This window comes from Trichosurus vulpecula, chromosome 5, assembly GCF_011100635.1.
Source record: "Trichosurus vulpecula isolate mTriVul1 chromosome 5, mTriVul1.pri, whole genome shotgun sequence".
Lineage (NCBI taxonomy): Eukaryota > Metazoa > Chordata > Mammalia > Diprotodontia > Phalangeridae > Trichosurus > Trichosurus vulpecula.
This window is the reverse complement of record NC_050577.1, coordinates 104,179,846-104,199,688: the sequence shown is the minus strand read 5'-3', so window position 1 is coordinate 104,199,688 and position 19,843 is coordinate 104,179,846. Positions and strand designations below refer to the sequence as shown.

Here is a 19,843-nt window from a genome sequence, read left to right as displayed (position 1 = left end):
CGGCTCTTTGAAGGCTAATTTAAGTAACACCTCTTGCATGAAGCCTTTCTACCACCACACTGGTGGTAGGAATGTAGTGACAGCTAACACTTTTATGACACTTTAAGATTTATAAAACACTTAGCACCTTGCCCTTCCAACAACACTGCGATGTTGGTGCTTTTATGATCCCCACTTTACAAGTGAGAAAACTAAAGGACAGAGAGAGGTCAGTGTCTTGTCCAGTGCCACAAAGCTTCCGATATTAGTAGTTTATTCTGCAACTCTCTAATGTAGTTATATAATATTTTATATTTTAGTTGCCTGCATTTGTTTCTTATCTCTGTATGATACTGTAAGCTCTACAGGTCTAGGACCATGTCTTAGCTAAGATTTTTATCCCCCAGTCTAAAGTCTAGTAGGAGTCAATAAAGTGGTGTTGCAATGAATCAATCAATAGATGATTGAAAAGGGAGAAGATGTTGGGGATGAATGAGAGATGCTCAAGGACAGCACTATGGGAAATAGTTTCAGGAAGTAAAAGTAGTGGTAGATAGCCCCTCCACAGCCATAGGTCCATATGCCAGCTTTAAGGATGTCTCCCATTTTGCCTATAGTACCTGGCGGTTAGAAATACCAACTCCTCAGTAGGTGGAGATAAGGAAGGATTGTTGTTTAAATTCACCCCCTGTACAACTGACACGGAAAAAATGGGTTTATTATGTTTGGTTTTGTTTGTTAACCAAGAGGAAATATTTCTGTCTCACAGAGAGGAACTTTCTTGTCTAGATATAAGGAGTTACATGAATTGATCTCTGGAGACAAGAGTTTATCCCTCAGGCTGTGCTGTATTGTCATGTATCAGTCCAAAATCATTCCCATTTTTTTAGAAGTAAACTCAAAAGAAATTCAAGCCGTGACATGAACAATTAACAGAGCATCATTTTATTGGCATCATGTCCCCACACAGAATACCAATGGAAGGGACAGAAACGTGGGTCCAGGCATTTAGCTATTGGCAGCAATAGTTGCCTCAATCCAGTCCACATAGTTGTAGACTTTGGTGTAGACACCAGGATAATTCTTCAGAGCACAGCCATAACCCCAGGAGACAATACCCTGGAGTTCTCCGTTACATGCTACAGGGCCACCTGAGTCACCCTGGGGATGGAGAACATGGAAGAGTGAGGAGACGGAAAGGAAGAGACTGCAGCCCACACCTTAGTCTGAAGCTTGTGGTCATAGACTCACACTTGGAAGAGATCTCAGAGCCCAATCCTGCCTCTACGGTCATCTAGTCTTTCTCCAACATCACCTTCCATTTAGCGTTCCTATCCTTCCAGATGTTCATGGCTATTCCCATTCAGCCCACCTTCAACTCATCTAGATGTACTTGAGAAAGTGCTGCTAAGGACATCCCCTCTATTTTCTTTCTTTTTAGAAACCTTTGTGTTTCTCCAAACCCTGATCCTTGTTGGGCTTGATGAAAGTGCTGTTTTCTTCTGCTTACAGAAGGGCAGTGCCTTACCTGGCAGGAATCCTTGCCACCCTCCAGGTAGCCAACACAGATCATGTTTGATGTGATTTGACCAGGATACGATTTAGTGCAATCAGAATCAGACAGAATGGGAGCTTCCAAACACTGCAGAAGGTCTGGGTAGTCAGCTGTGAAGAACATGGATTTGGAGGAGGATCAGAGCAGTTGTCAGACTAGAGAAGGAAGCACAGCCTACCTAACATAGTGCTAATTCCTAAGATCAGAGGTGAGAGAAAGGGGCTTGGGAACTTTAGTACAGAAAAGAGAAAACAGGTTTAATCTCTCCTTCCTGTGAATTCCAATAATTTCCAAATGTTTCTCATGGCACATCTCATATTTCTCTCTATGATGGTCATTTGTGTAATTGTTTCATCCCGTTTACTAGACTAAAAAGGCAGTGGTGCAGGATGAATAAAGAGGGGCCTTGGAACCAGGAAGATCACCATTTAAATCTTGTTCTTGATTTATACAACCATGTGATGTGGGGCAGGTCACTTAATTTCTTAGATTTGCAGGCAATTCTCTATAAAACTGTTAAATTGCAGAGAATGAGGGGCTCTGCAATGGTACAGGGTATACAGAAAAACAAACACACACACATAGTGAATATATATATGTATATATACATACAGTGAATACATACATACATATGTACATACACACATATATCTATATCTATCTATCTATCTATCTATCCATCTATCTATGTATCACTGATCCAGGCTCTATCTTTATCCCTACTTGATTGTAACCTCCTTCAGGGAAAAAGCCATTTTTTTCATTTCCATAAATTTTCCACAGCACACAGCACAGCACCTTCTCCATAATAGTCTCTTGAAGATGTTTGATGAGTGAATATTAGTATGAGGCTTAATTATGAGCTGCAAGAAGATGCTACTGTCTTCATTCTCACTGAAAATAGCACGTTATTATTATTATTGTATGTTTAAAGAATTGACAATTTTACAAATTTGACAAGTGCCTCTAGATATAGAAAATGGACTTGGAGTTATCTATATTAGTTGTTCTGAGGATCCAAGAGATATTTCTTTCTTTCATGGGCTTCCTGAAATCAAAAAGGGAGAGGAAATGTAGGGGCATGCTATAGAGAACAGGAGAAATGAGAAGCTGCCCTAAGGTCAGGGTGGTTGATCTGATGCTAAGGTAGAGGACAGGACAAAGTTACTCACCACCAAAGATAGCAGTGTTTCCCCAACCAGAGATGAGACATTGAGTGCCTGTACTTGGACTGGACTTGGGCAGGGAGATGGTGGCCACATAACTATTGAGGACAGCTGGGGTTTTCAGCTTGATCAGCAGGATGTCATTATCTGCAGTCCTTGAATTGTAGTTTGGGTGGCGGATGACCTTTGCTGCATCTATGAACTGCTCATTTCCCTCAAGGACCTCTATGTTATGCTCTCCCAGTCTCACCTGAAGTTTGCTGATGAGTAAAATTATTTTCAATGCTGGATGAGTCCACAAAGGGTACTCTCTTCTTAGAACTCTATAGATATTCTACCTCGGATTCTGTACAGCTTGGATCACATTAAATGTAATATAAATGATGTGTGTTGTGAAATTGTGTATGATTGTCTGTGTGTGTGCAGTAGCGTTGACTACAATCCTGCTCTATGGAGAAATGCAAAGGATGGCTGTGGATGCTTTGAAAACTGCCCATTTCTTGCTTCAGTGATAGCATGCCATAGAGGAATGAAACATTATCCCTAGATATTTGAAAACCGTGCCTTCTTTCTAACTCTTTGCCCTTTTGTTTATTCTGTATCACTCATCTTGAGTCATGTAACACCAAGCTTACTCTACGAATTATCATATTTCCACTCAACCCTTAACTCAACCCCAAAGTTTAATAAGTTGAACTTCTCTGAACTTCTGCTCTTCAACCATAATTGTGCCCCTTGTCCTTTGTGAGGTCTCCAAAAGTTACCATAGCTAGCTGGCTGTGGAACCCACCCTGACAACAGCACCATTCCTATTACTTACGATTCGTAGCAATGACCAGCTGACACCACCCATTGTTCATTGATGAGGGTGCCACCACAGAGATGTATACCATACCAATTCAGGGACACCTGGTAGGGAAGGCTGTTAGCCGCACAGGTATAGCCCCCGATGATCTTATCATCATCATCAGTGGAGAAAGCAACTTGGGGAGAAAATCTGGAAAAGAGAATTTAGCAGCATGTGAAATCTGAGCCCTAGAGTTGATTTCAATGATTTTACCTTCTACAAAGTCCTTTCAAAGTCTGCAGAGCATTGCTATTATGGTCATGGTTAAAATCATCAATAGCTCTGTCTCCTTATCTATGTGTCTCTGTTTCTATTTCTGTCTTTGTGTCTTTGTTTCTTTCTCTTTTTCTCTTCCTGTTTCTTTCCATGTGTCTCAGTATCTCTCTCTCTCTCTCTCTCTCTCTCTCTCTCTCTCTCTCTCTCTCTCTCTCTCTCTCTCTCTCTCCCCTCTCTGTTTCTCTGTCTCTCTGTTTTCATTCTCTTTCTTACTCTCACCTTGTTTCTTCAAGACCTAAAAAATGGGCAATCTGAAAGGAGTCCTAGAATCATATATATGAGTATAAGAATGACAAGTAATAAATATGACTTCACTTATCAATGTTCTTTTGAGAAATCTTTTAAGCCCCATCTATGTGACAGGGTCCTCTATCCTCTTGCACATTGTTCTGCCCTCCATTGTTCCTTCTGTCCCTTCATGTCATATTAGCCTCTTGTAGCTTCTCCCCAAGCTGCATTCTGCATTGGGCTCTACCTTGTTTTACACAGGCTCTCCTCCATTCTACCTCCCTATGTGAAACACAGGGAAGAATATCGTCATTTTCACAGGCAGTAGAATCAATCAATAATCATTAATTAAGTACCTACTCTTGTCAGATCTGCAGGATCCAAAGGTAAAATTGAATCTTTCCTTCACTTTACAAGCTCACATTTCATTAGTTTGAATGTGATCCTGTCTGTCCCTTCCCTTCTTCCCATCCCTTCCTATTCAGACCAGCCTTCTCATTCACTGGTTCTCTCTGGCCTCGGACCCTGTTGCTGTTGACCCATTGATCTGTTCCACTCGTATTTGTTTCCTTCCTTCCTAATTTGTGCCCCCCAGAAGTTTCCTTTGCACAATTCTAGCTCCATCACTGCATGCAGAGGTTTGCTTGTGAGAAGATCCTATACTTGTACATATTGGGCACAGAAAGAGGTGAACAAAGTGAAGGGGGACTTGGAATGGGAAGCTAGAAAAGGTGGGCAGGTGAAGAGAGAAACTAGACAGTTATGGAGGTGGGTTGTGAAAGAACAGTGACTGAAGAAGAAGATGGAAGCGTAGATTGAAAGAACGGCCAGAATGTTCTACAGGCCAGGGGCAGTAAGGGATATAAGGTGATTGGGAGGGCTCTCACCAGCTGCTCCAACAAAAGCCAGGATCAGAAGAGGGTTCATGTTGGCAGGGTTTGGTTGACTTTTCGATGGAGGCCCTCAGCTTTTTATATTCTTGTGGGGGAGTACAAAGTGTTTGTAAAGCAGAAGGTCACCCCTTTCCTCTCCTCTTCCTTCCCACACACCTGTCACCTTTCCCTTTCTTATCTTCTTGTGTCAGTTCTAGTTTTAGCCCTTTTTGTAGATAAATACCTTTTAAATGATAAAGAAATTTCCATGGGCATTCCAAATAATTGATGTCTGTGAGAATTATCTGAGAGAATGGGAGTTTCTATACAAGGGAATCAAGGACTGTTTGGAAGAAGGAGACGGAGAAAGAGAAGGAAGAAAAAGAGAAGCAGGAAGAGAGAACTGCAATGTCTTGATTCTCTCCACTATGAAACCCTAATGTCTTGGTATTGAATTGTTTGGGTGATAATATCTGACCACATCTGAACAAATTAAGTAGGAAGTGGGGGTTTGGTTTAGCAACAGATCCCTTTACCTGAAGCTCCTGGAGGCTCTATAAGTCACTCTGTTCATGTTTCCACCCCTAAACAGAAGTTATGTTCTCCTAGGACAAAAGCCAAATCTTGAGGACATAAGAACCAAAGTTGAATGAAGTTTAGAAATTAATACCAGGCCAGCTTAGAAATCTCAGCTTGTGACTTCAAACTTTGTGTATCTGAGGGTGGGTGACAGACATGTAATAACAGTCTTGAATCATTTTGACCATGTTTTCATAAAACTAATTCAAATTGAGAAAGGCAGGAAAAAATGGTTGTCAAGGAATTGAAATTTCGCACAAGTGGGAAGATAGCAAAGCACTACCTAGCTGCCATCAATCAAGTCAGGTCACTAGAACTGTTTGAATTGATATTGAAAAAAACATGATATTGAAAAAAACGTGCAAAAATAGGTGCTGAATTATTCTCAGTGATGTCTGGAAAACCACGACAAATGGAAGGGCATGGGACACAGGCAAAAGCTGTTATTATTTGCAAAAAAGGGAAAGAAGGTTTGACATGAGAAATGTAACTTCTAGAAAATTCTGGAAGGCATTGCTAAAAGAATGATTTTTGGAAGTAGCGATCACATTCAGCCAGTATAGTTTTGTCTCAAAATATACTCAATAGCAATCTCATCTGTTTTTTAAGTTTTTTTAAATTACTGGAATGATTGTGAATAAACCACTAAGGAATGCCTGGATTTTACCAAAGTATTTGACAACATCTTTCAAGCATTTATTTTGTACCATCAGATCAATAAAATGTAAATAGCTAGACTAGATAATTGTTTGGTTAAGTGGCTTTAGAACTAGCTAAGGATGAAACTGAAGCAAGTTCTTTAAAGGAACATGTTGGGGCTCTGTTACATTAGCCCTGATTGATTTTTTTCAATGACCTGAATGAAAGCGTATGTAATCAATGTTCCAAAACCCTTCATTCTGGGTTTACACAGACAAAATCCAGTCTTCGAGGCATCTCTATGTTCTCCCCTAACACTTAGTATGATGACTGACACATTATAAACATTTCATAAATGTTTGTTGATGTGATTTTTTCTTTTTTATTATTTATTTATTTAATTTTTTAGTTTTCAACATTAATTTTAACAAGAGTTTGAATTACAAATTTTCTCCCCTTTTCTACCCTCCCTCACTCCAAGATGGCATATATTCTGATTGCCCCTTTCCCCAGTCAACCCTCCCTTCTTTCGCCTCACTCCCCCCATCCCATTTTCACTTACTTTCTCTGCTCCCAGTTCCTGGCGATAGACCTTACCCAGCGACCATCCAGGCTGTCCTGGGCCGGAGCCTTGCTTCCCTCTGCTATTCTGTGCCTTCTGCAGCTCTAGAATTTGTTCAGAGCCATTTTTAATAGGTTTTTGGAGGGACCTGGCAGGGAGCTCATGCAAGTCCCTGCTTTCCAGCCACCATCTTGGCTCCACCCCTAGAGGCATCTCTTAAGATATCCTTTGTCTCATGACATTAACCAGGGCAATCCTTGCAACCTCAGAATGTTTTCTTATTTGAACCTGCCACTCCCCAGCAGGGTTTTCCCTAGGAACATCAGAATGTATCTTACATCTGGGTTTCTGCAGATGTGTTTGTGTAATGGTAATCAATGTAGGACTTTTTTTTTTTTACTCTTTTCCCTTTTGGAGCACTGAGGTAATCAAGTGCCTTTGATGAGTGAGGCTTTTGTTGAAATGGGGCAGGTAAAGTGGGATATTTTTTGTCTTGGAGTGTTTCTCAGCACTAACACAAGGGAGAGTCATTGCTTGGAAACAATGTATATGATGTAGTACTAGTCATTAACTAACTTTCCCACACCCTGGTGTTTCCACACCCTAAATGGTGAGCCTCAAGCCCCCAGGGCCCTGAACAGGAAAATGCACTGGAAGGTTAGGGTTTGACTTTTGAGGGAACACTCATTACAAGAGTGACAAAACTCTGTGCAAGCTGCCCCTTCCCGCTCCGGGCTTTGATAACCCAGACAGATGATGGTGCTTCTCTGGTAAGTATGTATTGCTACCGATAGACTGGTTTCGTTATTTGTTCTGTTTATAATGTAAGGTTGTAATTTCTGTTTGCATTTGCCCTGAAGTTCAGGGGGCTGATCTTTTCCCTCCCTGAACTGAGTGAATGATGTATGTGTGTTTAATTAAACTGAGACTCTTAACCCCTTAAAGTTGCTTTCCTCAGAAAAGCAGATCAAAGAAACTTTGTTAGCAGCCCTTCTGTGTGCTGGTGTTATTGGTCTTACACAGCCGCAGTAGCTGCTAGCAACATTGCTGTTACACTATGTGTATGACAGAGAGAGAGAGAGAGAGAGAGAGAGAGAGAGAGAGAGAGAGAAAGCGAGAGAGCGCGAGCTAGCGAGCGAGAGAGAGCATGGTGGCTATCTTTCAGGAGGCTGGTGCTAGTCTCCCTCTGATGCCATTGGTAGGATTGAGGCAGGTGGGCAGTTTGTTACTCATGGGGAAAATATCTGATGTACTCTGAAATTTCACTTACAAGCTCAGGCTTCTTGTAATTTTCAGAAGACAGAGGAACAGATAATAAAAGGTTAAAATATGTACCACATCACTGTTAAATTTAAACATTTTATCAAATGAGTACAAATTAAAAGAGTTAAGCATGACAAGTGGAGATGTGTCCTTCCAGGATGCACTCTATTTGGGCATTCCCTAATTCCTCAAGAAGGAGAACATTAGAAGCATCCTAGATTCTGAATTTCCATTGAAAACTGGATATTGATACTACTAAGAGATCTTTTCTGAGTACAAAATGACTTGATCCCCCTTTCCTGTCCCAGGCATTTTGTTAGCTCTCAATGAGGGTACAATCAATAGGGTGATATGGAAATGAGCTTCTGAGTTTTGGGCTTTTCGTAAGGTCAATCCAGAAATCAGGAGATTGCATGAGATGGGGAGAGGCTCCTTGGCTGGGTGAATCAATATACTTGTTTTTATTCATTTGTAATCTCATTTTAAAAGTGCATGCTATTGTGCCTTTTTAGGTGACTTCAAATGAAACACACAAGGGTGAGAAAGAGGAGAAATTCCCTGGAATTTAATGGAGGCTGAGCCATGATCTGATCACACAAACACAATGAGACTAGAAGGAAAAATCATAAGGAGCAGGGTGACAGGGATGAGCCAGGATGGATATCAGACAGTCTCTAGACAATATTACAGAGCACGTTCTAAAAATGGGTGGTGTATATAGCAATCTGAAACTTTCCTCTTTGAAACATTTTTCTACTGTTCCTGATTCTTACCTTTGAGTCTAAGAAGAAAAGTTCTAATATCTTTCCCCTGCAACAACCCTTCAAGATAGCTATAATATCATCCCTGAGTCTCTTCTTCTTTAGGCTGAACATTCCCTCTTCCTTCAACTGATAAGGCATCATCTTCATTGTCATTGTCACTATCATATATTTAAAATTGCCAAAATTTAAGTATTTTAAAATTTTATTAAGACTTTCGTGACACCTTTCTGAGGTTCTTGAAACACACCTAACATTCTCAAGTTTCTGAATCACTTTCCCTAAAACCACACGCTGGGGTAAGTAGTAAGAATTCTAATATCCTCATTTTGGGAAAGAGGAAACTGGGGAAGAGAAGTTAAGTAAATACAGTCTAGCATGGGAATTAAACTCAAATACTGATAACTATAATATGATATATAATATACAATCATAATATAAATATAATAAAAATGGTAATATGTTATCATTATAAATATAATATATAATGTGCTATATATTCATAATGCTACCATAAATATATACAATTTGATAGACCCTAATTAATATATAATTATAATACAAAATTACATAGTATATCCACAGTAATTGAGATTTGCTTTGACCAAAGAAGAATGTAATGCTAATACAACATTTTCCTTCCTTCTGTTGTTTTTTGCTCCATTGAAAGAGCCTAAGGGGTTTTTTCTAGGTGTCATATCACAATATTCACTAACATTTTATTAGCCATCTATCCCCTGGCCCCAAGATCTTTTACAGACACACACACACACACACACACACACACACTCACTCACTCACTCACTCACTCACAAAGTTGTCTACACAGGTTTCATCCATCCTGCAGGTGCAAAGTTGACTTGCTTCACCAAAAGGTAGGACTTTGTATTCTTTACAAATTTGTTTTGCAAATCATTGTTCTACCATCTGGAGATGTTTTTGGATCTCCTGATTCTCCTACCAAGTAATTAGCACTCTCTCACAACATTTAAGCCTCCATAATTTGATACCTTTATTCTAATTAGTGATGAAAATGTTAAGCAGTATATCAAGGAGGGAGCCTTATAGCATTAACTAGAAATCTTCCCAGGTTGCATGCAACAAACATTTATTAAACTCTTAGGATATATAAGGCACTGTGCTCTGCTCTAGAGATATGAAAAATAAATACTTCCTGCTTTCAAGAATCTTGACATCAATTCATTAATCACTACTCTGTGAATTTGGTCTTTCAAAAATTTCTGAACATATCTAACAACACTGACCTCCAGGGACACAGCACTATCTTGTCCACAAACAAGTAATGAGAGTTGTTTTCCAATATATTGGTGAAATCTAGGTATGCTACCTGTTTAATAATACTTTCCAAAAAAGAAATGAAGATAGTTCAGTATACATTGTTCTTAGTGAACCCTTCATAACTCATAGTAGTCATTGCTTTTGTTTCTCAGACAAACATATAATTTAATTATGAGTTTTAGAATTTTGCAAAGAATGGAATTCAAGTTTACTGCTCTATTGTATGAAAAATCTACTTTCTGCTTTTTTTAAATCTTGGATAACCTTTGCTATGTCTAGCCCTGAGGCACCTTTCCTATTCTTCATTACTTTTGCAAGTATTTGTTTATATTTGGTTTTAAAAATCATTACCAGTGATTTAGGAGTCACATTGGCAATTTTTGCTTAACTAACCCTAAATGGTATCCTGGCCTTGTGACTTACACTCATTTGAGGTGTATGGTGCTCATTTACTAACTCCTCACTTATCTTTGATTTAATTTACTTTTCAGTTTGAAGATTATTTTCCTTTATAGAGAAAATATAAACAAAATAGGAACTGAGTAGCTCTGTATTCTTTCCTTTGACCATTGTGATCATCCCATCTGTCCTTTCTTTGATCTTCTATTTTAATCCAACAGAGGTTAAACTCCATATGTGCATACACAAACACACACACACACAACCCTTCTACATCTATCTCAGCCTCAGTTCACTCTGGACTTTAGTTCTCTGGAATATGTGATTCTTCTCTCTTTATCCTCACTGACCTTCCATACTTTCTTTTAAATTTGTCATCTAAAAATGGAAGTTGGAAAGTGAATTCCTTTCATATCTTTTAGTCTCTCTAGACAGCCTCCCTTTTTCTTAGTCATCAGAGCTATATTTTGACAGAGACCGGTAGGTAGGGTGACATGTCCCACAAAAAAGAGTTTAAGATATGAGGAATAAGTGGAATACCGGGTCATGGGTAGCCATCTGTTTCATGGTCTGTTTCATGGTCCTGACTACTGACGAAGGTAACTTGGAAAGAAATACAAAGCTCTGAAAAATAAAATTATGAAAACACAAAGATAATAGTTCTGATGAGGAAGAAAAGGGGAAACTGATCAAAAGGATTAACAGATATAAAATGAATTCATTTTCCAATTTATATTTTTAAAGACCATATATAGAAGAAAGCCCACATAGGTCACTAAAGGTGAAGAGAGAAGAGTCATATATTCCTAAAAAGAGCTAAATCAGAAAAGCTAAATCCTAAAATAAACTAAGGCAAAGGGTGTGTGTGTGTGTGTGTGTAAATATTCATGTGTTTGTGATGTTGGATTAAATAGGAAGATCGAAGAAGAGGTAGATGGGGTAATCACAGTGGTCAAAGGAAAGAAAACTACTCAGCCTTTATTTTGTTGATGTTTGCTCTGTGGAGGAGAATGATCATCATGCTGAATGTTCCAATTCTTAAATTCTATAATTGTGTGATTCTATGCCTCATTTCAGGGATCATCCCTATAAAATAATGGTGAGAATAATAAGCACACAAACATATTTTGGTTTAAAGGTTTAGTTTTTCAAAGCATTTTTAACAATGTTATTTCATTTGATCCTTTAAAAATCCCATATGGAAGGCAGGGCAAATGTCATTATACCTTTTTATAGCTCAGGAAGCTAATGCTCAGTAAGGCTTTGACTTGCCCACACAGACGGGATGTGGAAATATAGCATTGGAACAGAAGATTCCAGATTGCAGAGGAGGTTGGGGGAGGACATGGGAAGTGGGCAGTAATGCATGATGGGAATGCCTGCAGCTGACATTTAAAAGAAAGGTTATTGGAGATAATACCAGAAGCACCCATAGACATGGGTCAGAACACCAGGACCTTGTTGATATCATGAACTCCACTAGGAAAAAACAAGATAATGAGTTAATTTTTGACATGATACTCCCAGCAATCCAGTTTGCAGTAGTACCTGCTGGAGTAGTCCCTGTTATGTCTAATTGGTGAATGACAAATGGTACTCTTCTGGTTCCATAAAGTGAGAAAACTAGACAGTGAAATTTTAAGGAAATAAGGGGAAAATGCATCCTTATGCATTGATATTCTAAGTGATGTCTAAGCTGATTTTATTGTTCAGTTGTTTCAGTTGTGTCCAAATCTTTGTGATCCCATTTTGGTTTTTTTTTTTTTTTGGCCAAGATACTAGAATGTTTTGCCATTTCTGTCTCCAACTCATGCTATAAATGAGGAATTGAGGCAAACATGGTTAAATGACTTGCCCACTGTCGTAGTCCTAGTAGGTATCTGAGGCCTACTCACTCCTTCATCTAGCTGTTTATAACTAAAACTAAGTTGAATTATCATAAAAATATTCACAAATGAATTCTATTCTAAGTACTATTGATCACAGTAGAATAGGATTACTTAATTAACTTTAATTGAGTGTGCAAAGGAGGCAACTAGGTGGTTCAATGGATAGAGCTCTGGGCCTGGATTCAGGAAGACCTGAGTTCAAATCCCACATCACGTATAATCTGTGTGGCCCTGGGCAAGTTTCTTAACTTATGTTTGACTTAATTAACAGGAGAAGAAAATGGCAAGTGACTGGAATTTTTGTCAAGAAAGCCCCATATGGGGTTACAAAGAGTCAAACATGATTCACTGAATGACTAAAAGAATTCAAAATCTAGATTTATCTCCAATGAGAGGGATAGATAGACTATTTAAAAGCTTTCCTTCTGTAGCCCCGTGATTCTCCACTGCCTTTTAAAAAATCTGTGGAGATACTAAGGCCAAAGACATCTTTCACCAACAAAAGAAATAAAATTAGGTGATGTGGGATTGGTCTGACACATCACCAGCAATGAGTCTACCACAACTACATCAAGGACTGAGAGAAGACGGCAGCAGTTTGTTCGTTATGGGGTGAAAACTAGTCAATAGAACAAAAATACCAGTATTTCTACTCTCTGTGTCTTTGGCATTAGGACTTCTGGGGTCAGACAGGGTGAATGGAGATAATACAAAAAGGCATGGAAACTGCTTCCAGAAGTAGAGAAAAGTAAACAAAGTTCTGGAAATTACCATTATGACAATGTGTCTAAAGGAGGCAGTAGGAGTGAGGTACAAAAGGTGGTAATCAGGAAGTCAGCACCGCTGAGAGACCTTCTCATGTTGAAGCAGAGAATGCTGGGTATTAGGAACTCCATTCAACTGGTGAGGACAGGAAAACAGCTTTCTCCTTTTTGGTTCATGATTTCAAAACATGTAGTTCATACCAGTAGCATCTGTTCTTTTCAGAAATAGTGGGCATGTGTGGTATGAATTTTTCTCCATCCTCTCCCAGAAATCTAGGAGGGAAATGGGCAAATGGCAAGGAAAAGGAGATGGTTAAAGGCAGCTTTAGCCACACAAGAGTGTTTGAGCTTCCTTTTTTCTTTATTCTATGAATAAACTATGGTAAATCTCTGAGTCTGAATCCACTGGGAAATGATATGAGAAAATGTAATCTATTACAGGGCCCAGGCTTATACCTAAATATAAAAAGCAGATTTCATATTTTAATATTTTGAACAAGATTCCATTTCATCTCCTGGGCTAAATGAGGACCTTGCCAAGGAGAGATAAGTCAAAGATTTGTGTGAGTGTGTGTCATTGTAGCCCCATGGGACTGGCAACTCAGGTCTGCTCTTCTCCCTGTGATCAGAGGAAAAGCTACTAATTACATACACTAGAGAATTGACAAAGCTAGGGCTAGTAGCTCTAGTAGAATCTCATTTTTTGTGCAATTCAGATGTTGCATTCAGCTAACTAAACTCCCTTGCTACATAATTAATATAGTGACATGCTGTATTCCCTTCAGATTGCATACCTGACGGGTCTCAGACAGAGAGCCATGTCATCCTTCTGGAAATTATTCTAGTTCAAAGAACTGTGTTCCTCCGATTTATTTCTTCTTGTTCTGTGTGTGTGGTGGGGCATTCCTCATAGGCATGCGGTGCACCCCTCTCTTTCTAGATTGCATTTGAAGAAACTCCAGAACCTCCCTCCCCAGGACGCCTAGCCCCTGACTTTACCAACTCAGTCTAATCAGGCTAAAATATCCCAGCCACTATTCATATTCTCAGAAGTGGGAACTGTCCTTTTGGAAGCCCAGAGCCTGGGAGTCACAGCACCTGGAAAGGTGGAGGAGAAACCAAAAGATCCCTGAAACATCTGTTCTTTTCCCTCCTGAATTCCTTCTACTCTTTAAAGGCTTATTTAAATATTACCTCCTACATGAAGCCTTCTCTGATTTCTGCTGGTGGTAGTTATATAATAATACCTAACACTTATATAGCATTTAAGGTTTATAAGGAAGTTTGCATATTGCCCTTCCAACAGCCCTGTGATGTTGGTGGTATTATGATCTCCACATTACAAATGAGAAAACTAAAGGGCTGAGAGAGATCAATGTCTTGTCTAGTGCCAGATATATTCAGATGTTAGAGCAGTTTATTCTGCAACTCTCTGATGTATATATGTATATATATATATGTATATATATATAAAACGTATCATATTTTCCTGCATTTGTTTCTTATCTCCATACTATACTGTAAGTGCTACAGGTCTAGGACTATGTCTTAAGTAAGATTTTTTTATGCTCCAGCCTAAGGTCTAGTAGGAGTCACTAAAATGATTTTTGAATGGATACATTGATAGATGATTTAAAAGGGAGAAGATGTAGGGGATGATGGAGAGAGGTTCAAAGTCAGGAAAATAGTTTCATGAAGGAACAGTGGGGGTAGATAACCCCTCCACAGCCTTACCTCCCTAGGCTTCCTTGAGGGATGTATCCCAGTTAGCCTATCATAACCTGGCAGCCTTCCAATAGCACCAGCTCCTTAGTAGTTTCAAGGAAAGAGGGATTGGTGCTAAAATTAATCCATGTATAACTCATGTGGGAAAATATGTGTATTATGTTTTTTTCATTTTTTAGCCAAAGAGAAATATCCCCATCCCAGAGAGAACCACTCTCTTGTCTACATATACAGAGTTACTTGGATTGATCTCTGGAGGCAAGAGTTTGCCCTCGGGCTGTGCTGCTGTATCACTAAGGCAATAAACACAACATCAACCATAATCCTGAATATGTCTATGTAGTTCTGTATCACAAAGTATGAGAGACTCTCCATATAGAAGGTAGAAGAAGTACAACATTTATTCAGACACCAGAGAACCATATCCCATAACCAAGTGTTCATCTCCCACAGCCAGTTAGCCTACTTTATCATAATAGCAAGGAACTTAAAACACAGTATCACAACATGGAGCCTCATCATCCCAAAACTTCTGCAACCCCCTTCTGGGGTCTTCTGAAAAACAAATTCACAATACAGCTATCATCACAGTCTGTTCAGCTCTGACTATCACGATGGCCATTAGCAGTCATAACAGCTCCCTCGTATTCTCTCTCTCTCTCTTCTGTAGCCTTTAACACAGGAGGTGACACTGAACCTTATTCAAAATATTAAAATATAAAATCTGCAGTTTATATTTAGGTAGACACCTGGGCCCTGTAATGGATTACATTTTCTCGTACCATTTCCCAGTGCATTCATAGACTCAGAGATTTACCATAATGGTTTTCACAGAATGAAGTGAAAAGGAAGCTGGAACAAAGACTCTTCTGTGGCTAAAGTTGCCTTGATCCATCTCCTTCTCCTTGCCATTTGCCCATTTCCCTCCTAGATTTCTTGGTGAGGATGAGGAACAATTCATACCTCAGATGCCCACTGTTTCTATAAAAGAATGGGTGCAATGAGCATGAACTACATGTTTTCAAATCATGAACCAAAAAGGAGAAAGCTGTTTTTCTGCCCTGACCTGTTGAACAGAATTCATAATACCCAGCATTCTCTGCTTCAAGATCAGAAGATCTCTCAGCTGGGCTGACTTCCCCAATACCACCCTTGACCTCACTCTTAGTGCCTCCTTTAGACACATGGTAATAATGGTAACTGCCAGAACTTTGTTTATTCTTCTCTAGCTCTGCTAGCACTTTCCATGTCTCTTTGGACGATCTCCATACAGCACATCTGACCCCAGAAGTCCAAATGCCAAAGGCATAGAAAATACAAATATCATTGTTTGTCTCCTATTTACTAGCTTCCTCTCCAAAACATAAAACTACTTCTACTACCTTCTTTCCAACCTAGACACAGTTATTGTACACTCATTGGTGGTGATTTGTCTGACCAATTCTACTTCATCTATTTCTTTTGTTTATGTGTGTGTGAGATATCCTTGGCTTTAATACCTCCACAGATTTTTAAAAGGGAGTACAGAATCACTAAGCTACAGAAGGAAGGCATTTAAACATCTATCTACTCCTCTCATTGTAGATAAATATAGATTTTGGATTCTTTTCGTCATTCAGGGAAGCATATTTGACTCTTTGTTACCTGTTATGGGACTTTCTTGGCTAAGATTGCAGAGTTGCTTGCCATTTCCTTCTCCACTAAAGTAAGGCAAACAGAGCTTAAATGACTTGCCCAGGACAACACAGATCATGTGTGATGTGGCACTTGAACTGAGGTCTCCCTGACCCCAGGCCCAGAGCTCTACGTAATGAGCCTAGTGGCTTTTTTGGATACTTCATTAAAGTCAAAGTAAGTGATATTATCTGTGGATATTTCTGTGATAATCCAGCTTAGTTATAGTTAGGCAGCTAGTGGTACAGTGAATAGAGCAATGGACTTGGAATCAGGAAGATTCATCTTTCTGAGTTCAAATCTTGCCTAAGACACTTACTAGTTCTGTGACCCTGGACAAGTCACTTATCCCTATCTGCCTCAGTTCATCAATAAATGAATAAAATGAGTTGGAGAAGGAAATGGGAAACCATTCCAGTATCTTTGCCAAAAAAAAATTGGTGTCACTAAGAGTTAGACACAATTGAAACAACTAAACAACAACAAAATCAACAGACGTCATTTTTAATATTGATGGAGAAGGATCGATGTTCCTATTATTTTCCTAAAATTTCATGGTCTACTTTCCTCACCTAATGGAACAGCCAAGTACTGTGTATCACTTACCCCTTATACATGACAGGAACTACTTTAGCAGGTACTTTAGCAGGTACTATGGCAAACTGAAATTCCTGGGATTAAGTATCATGAGAAAAATTAACTCATTATCTTGTTTTTCCTGGTGGAGCACATGATATCAACAGGGTCATGGCATTGTGAACCACTTCCATGGGCTCCTTTGCCATTGTCTCCAGTAACCTGTCTTTCCAATGTCACCTGCAGGTATTCCTGTAGTGCATTACTGCCCACTTCCCATGTCCTCCCCCAACTCCCACTGCAATCTGTAGTCTTGGGTTGTAATCCCACATTTCTACATCCTGCATGTCTGGTTAAGTCAAAATCTTACTGAGCGTTAATTTCCTGATCTATAATAATGGTAGAATGACATTTGTCCTACCTGCCATATGGGATTTTTAAAGGTTCAAATGAAATGACATTGGTAAAAGGCTTTGAAAAAATAAAGTATTCAACAAAAATATGATTATATTCTTATTCTTCCCACTCTTATTTTATAGGGATGATCCTTGAAATCAGGCATAGAATTGCACAATTACAGTATTTAAGAATTAGGAGGGATTCACTTTAATCCTTAATTCAGCATGAAGATCATTCTCCTTTGTAGAGCAAAGATCAACAAAATAGGCATTGAGGAATTTTCTTTCCTTTGACCTCTGTGTTTATCCCATCTACCCCCTCTTTGATCTTCCTATTTAATGCACGAGCGAGCAAGAGTGTGTGCGCGCACACACACACATACATACACATGCAACATTTGTCTCAGTTCATTTTGGCATCAAGCTCTGCTGATTTAGCTCTTTCTTAGTAATACATGACTCTTCTCTCCATCTTCAGTGACCTATACTTGCCTTCTCCATATACAGACGTGGTCTTTTAAAATGTATATTGGAGAATGAATTCATTTTATATGTGTTAATCTCTTTGGTCAGCGCCTACTTTTGTTTACTCATCAGCATTTTATTTTTGTGTTTCCATAATTTTATTTTTGAGAAATTTGTATTTCTTCTCAGGTTACCTTTGTCAGTAGTCAGGACCTTGAGACATATGGCTGTCCATTACCCAGCATTCCACTTATTAGTCTTACATCTTAAATTCTTTTTTCTAGAACATGTCATTCAAAGCTCAGTCCCTTCCTACTGGTCTCTGCCACAATGTAATTCTGATGACTAAGAAAAGAGGAGGCTGTCAAAAGAGGCTAAAAGATATAAAAAGAATTCACTTTCCAAGTTACATTTTAAAATGACATATTTAGAAGAAAGTATGGAAAGTTCAGTGAGGATAAAGAGAGAAGAATAACATATTCCTATCTAAGTGTTAGCAGGAGAGCTAAAGCCCAGAATGAACTGAGGCCAAGATAGGTATAGAAGGGGTATGTGTGTGTGTGTGTGTGTGTGTGTGTGTGTAGATCAAAGAAGGGATAGATGAGATGATCAGACTGGTCAAAGGAAAGAATACAGAGATACCCAGTTACTGTTTTGTATATATTTTCTGTATAAAGGAGAATAATCTTCAGATTGAAAAATGAATTAAATCCAAGATAGGTGAGGAGTAAGTAAATGAGTACCAGACACCTCAAATGAATTTAAGTCACAAGACCTGGATTCCTTTTGGAGTTAATAAAAAAAATTGCAAATGTGACTGCTAAATCACTTGCAATGATTTTTAAAAACAGAATATAAACAAATACACATGAAAACAATCAAGAATTGGAAAGACATCCCAGGACTAGATACATACAAAGGTTATCCAATATTAAAAAAAAACAGAAAGTAGATTTTTCAGTTAATAGAGCTACAAATTTGAATTCCATTCTTGACAAAATTCTAGAACACATAATTAAATGAGTTTTCATTTAGAAACAAAAGCAGTGATCACTATGAGTTGTGAAGTATCCCCTAAGAACAAGATATGGTAGACTAACCTCACTTTCTTTTTGGAAATCATTATTGAACACAGAGTATGCCTAGATTTCACAAATACATTGGAAAACAATTCCCATCAATTGTTTGTGTACATGATGGTGCTATATGTTGTTATATATTCCGAAACTTTTTGTAAGACCATATACTAAGATTAGTGACAAATAAATTGATGTCGAGATTTTTGAGAGCAGGGAGTATTTATTTTTCATATCTCTAGAGCAGAGCACAGTGCCTTACATGTCATAAGAGCTTAATAATATTTGTTGAATGCAAACTGGGAAGAAATTTCTAGTCAATACTATCAGGAATTCTCCTTGATATAGGACTTAACAATTTTATCAATACTTTGAATAGAGGGGGCAGAGCCAAGATGGCAGACAGAAGCCAGGAAGTTGCCTGAGATCTCCCCAGTTTCTCTCAAAACCAAGATTAAATCAAGCCTCTCAATAGATTCTGGAGTGACAAAACTGACAAAAAAACAGAGGGAAACAGTTTTCCAGCTTAGCCATAACTTAGAAGGACTTCATGAAAGATTTGTCTCACTTGGGTAAAAAGTGAACATACGCAGCACAGATGGTATGTGGACAAGCCAGCCAGAAGCCCTTAGCTGCAGCACAGATCAACAACCAAGGCACCTTGGTCATCCTTGCTCAGCAGGCCAGCTATGAAGCCTCCAGCCTCAGTGCAGAAGGCAAATCACTGGCCCCAAAACCCCAGCACAACAGGCACAACTTGGCTGCACCACCTCCACCTTAGGAACTCAAAGTTTTAAAAACAGACGTTCAAAAACAACAACAAAAAAAAGTTTTTTCATGCAACTAGGAAA

General features: G+C 38.8%; 1 protein-coding gene and 1 gene segment (V, D, J or C); one reads left to right on the top strand and one right to left on the bottom strand.

The window, feature by feature from the left end:
• Positions 1-19,843, top strand: part of LOC118850482 — a 220,720-nt gene that overhangs the window by 176,656 nt on the left and 24,221 nt on the right.
• Positions 988-4,978, bottom strand: LOC118850486 (trypsin-like). The gene is made up of 5 exons (XM_036759918.1): positions 4,939-4,978; positions 3,521-3,683; positions 2,707-2,960; positions 1,508-1,644; positions 988-1,140 (listed from the first exon to the last, which is right to left on the bottom strand). Exons 1-5 carry the CDS (start codon positions 4,976-4,978, stop codon positions 988-990), a joined length of 747 nt encoding a protein of 248 aa, XP_036615813.1.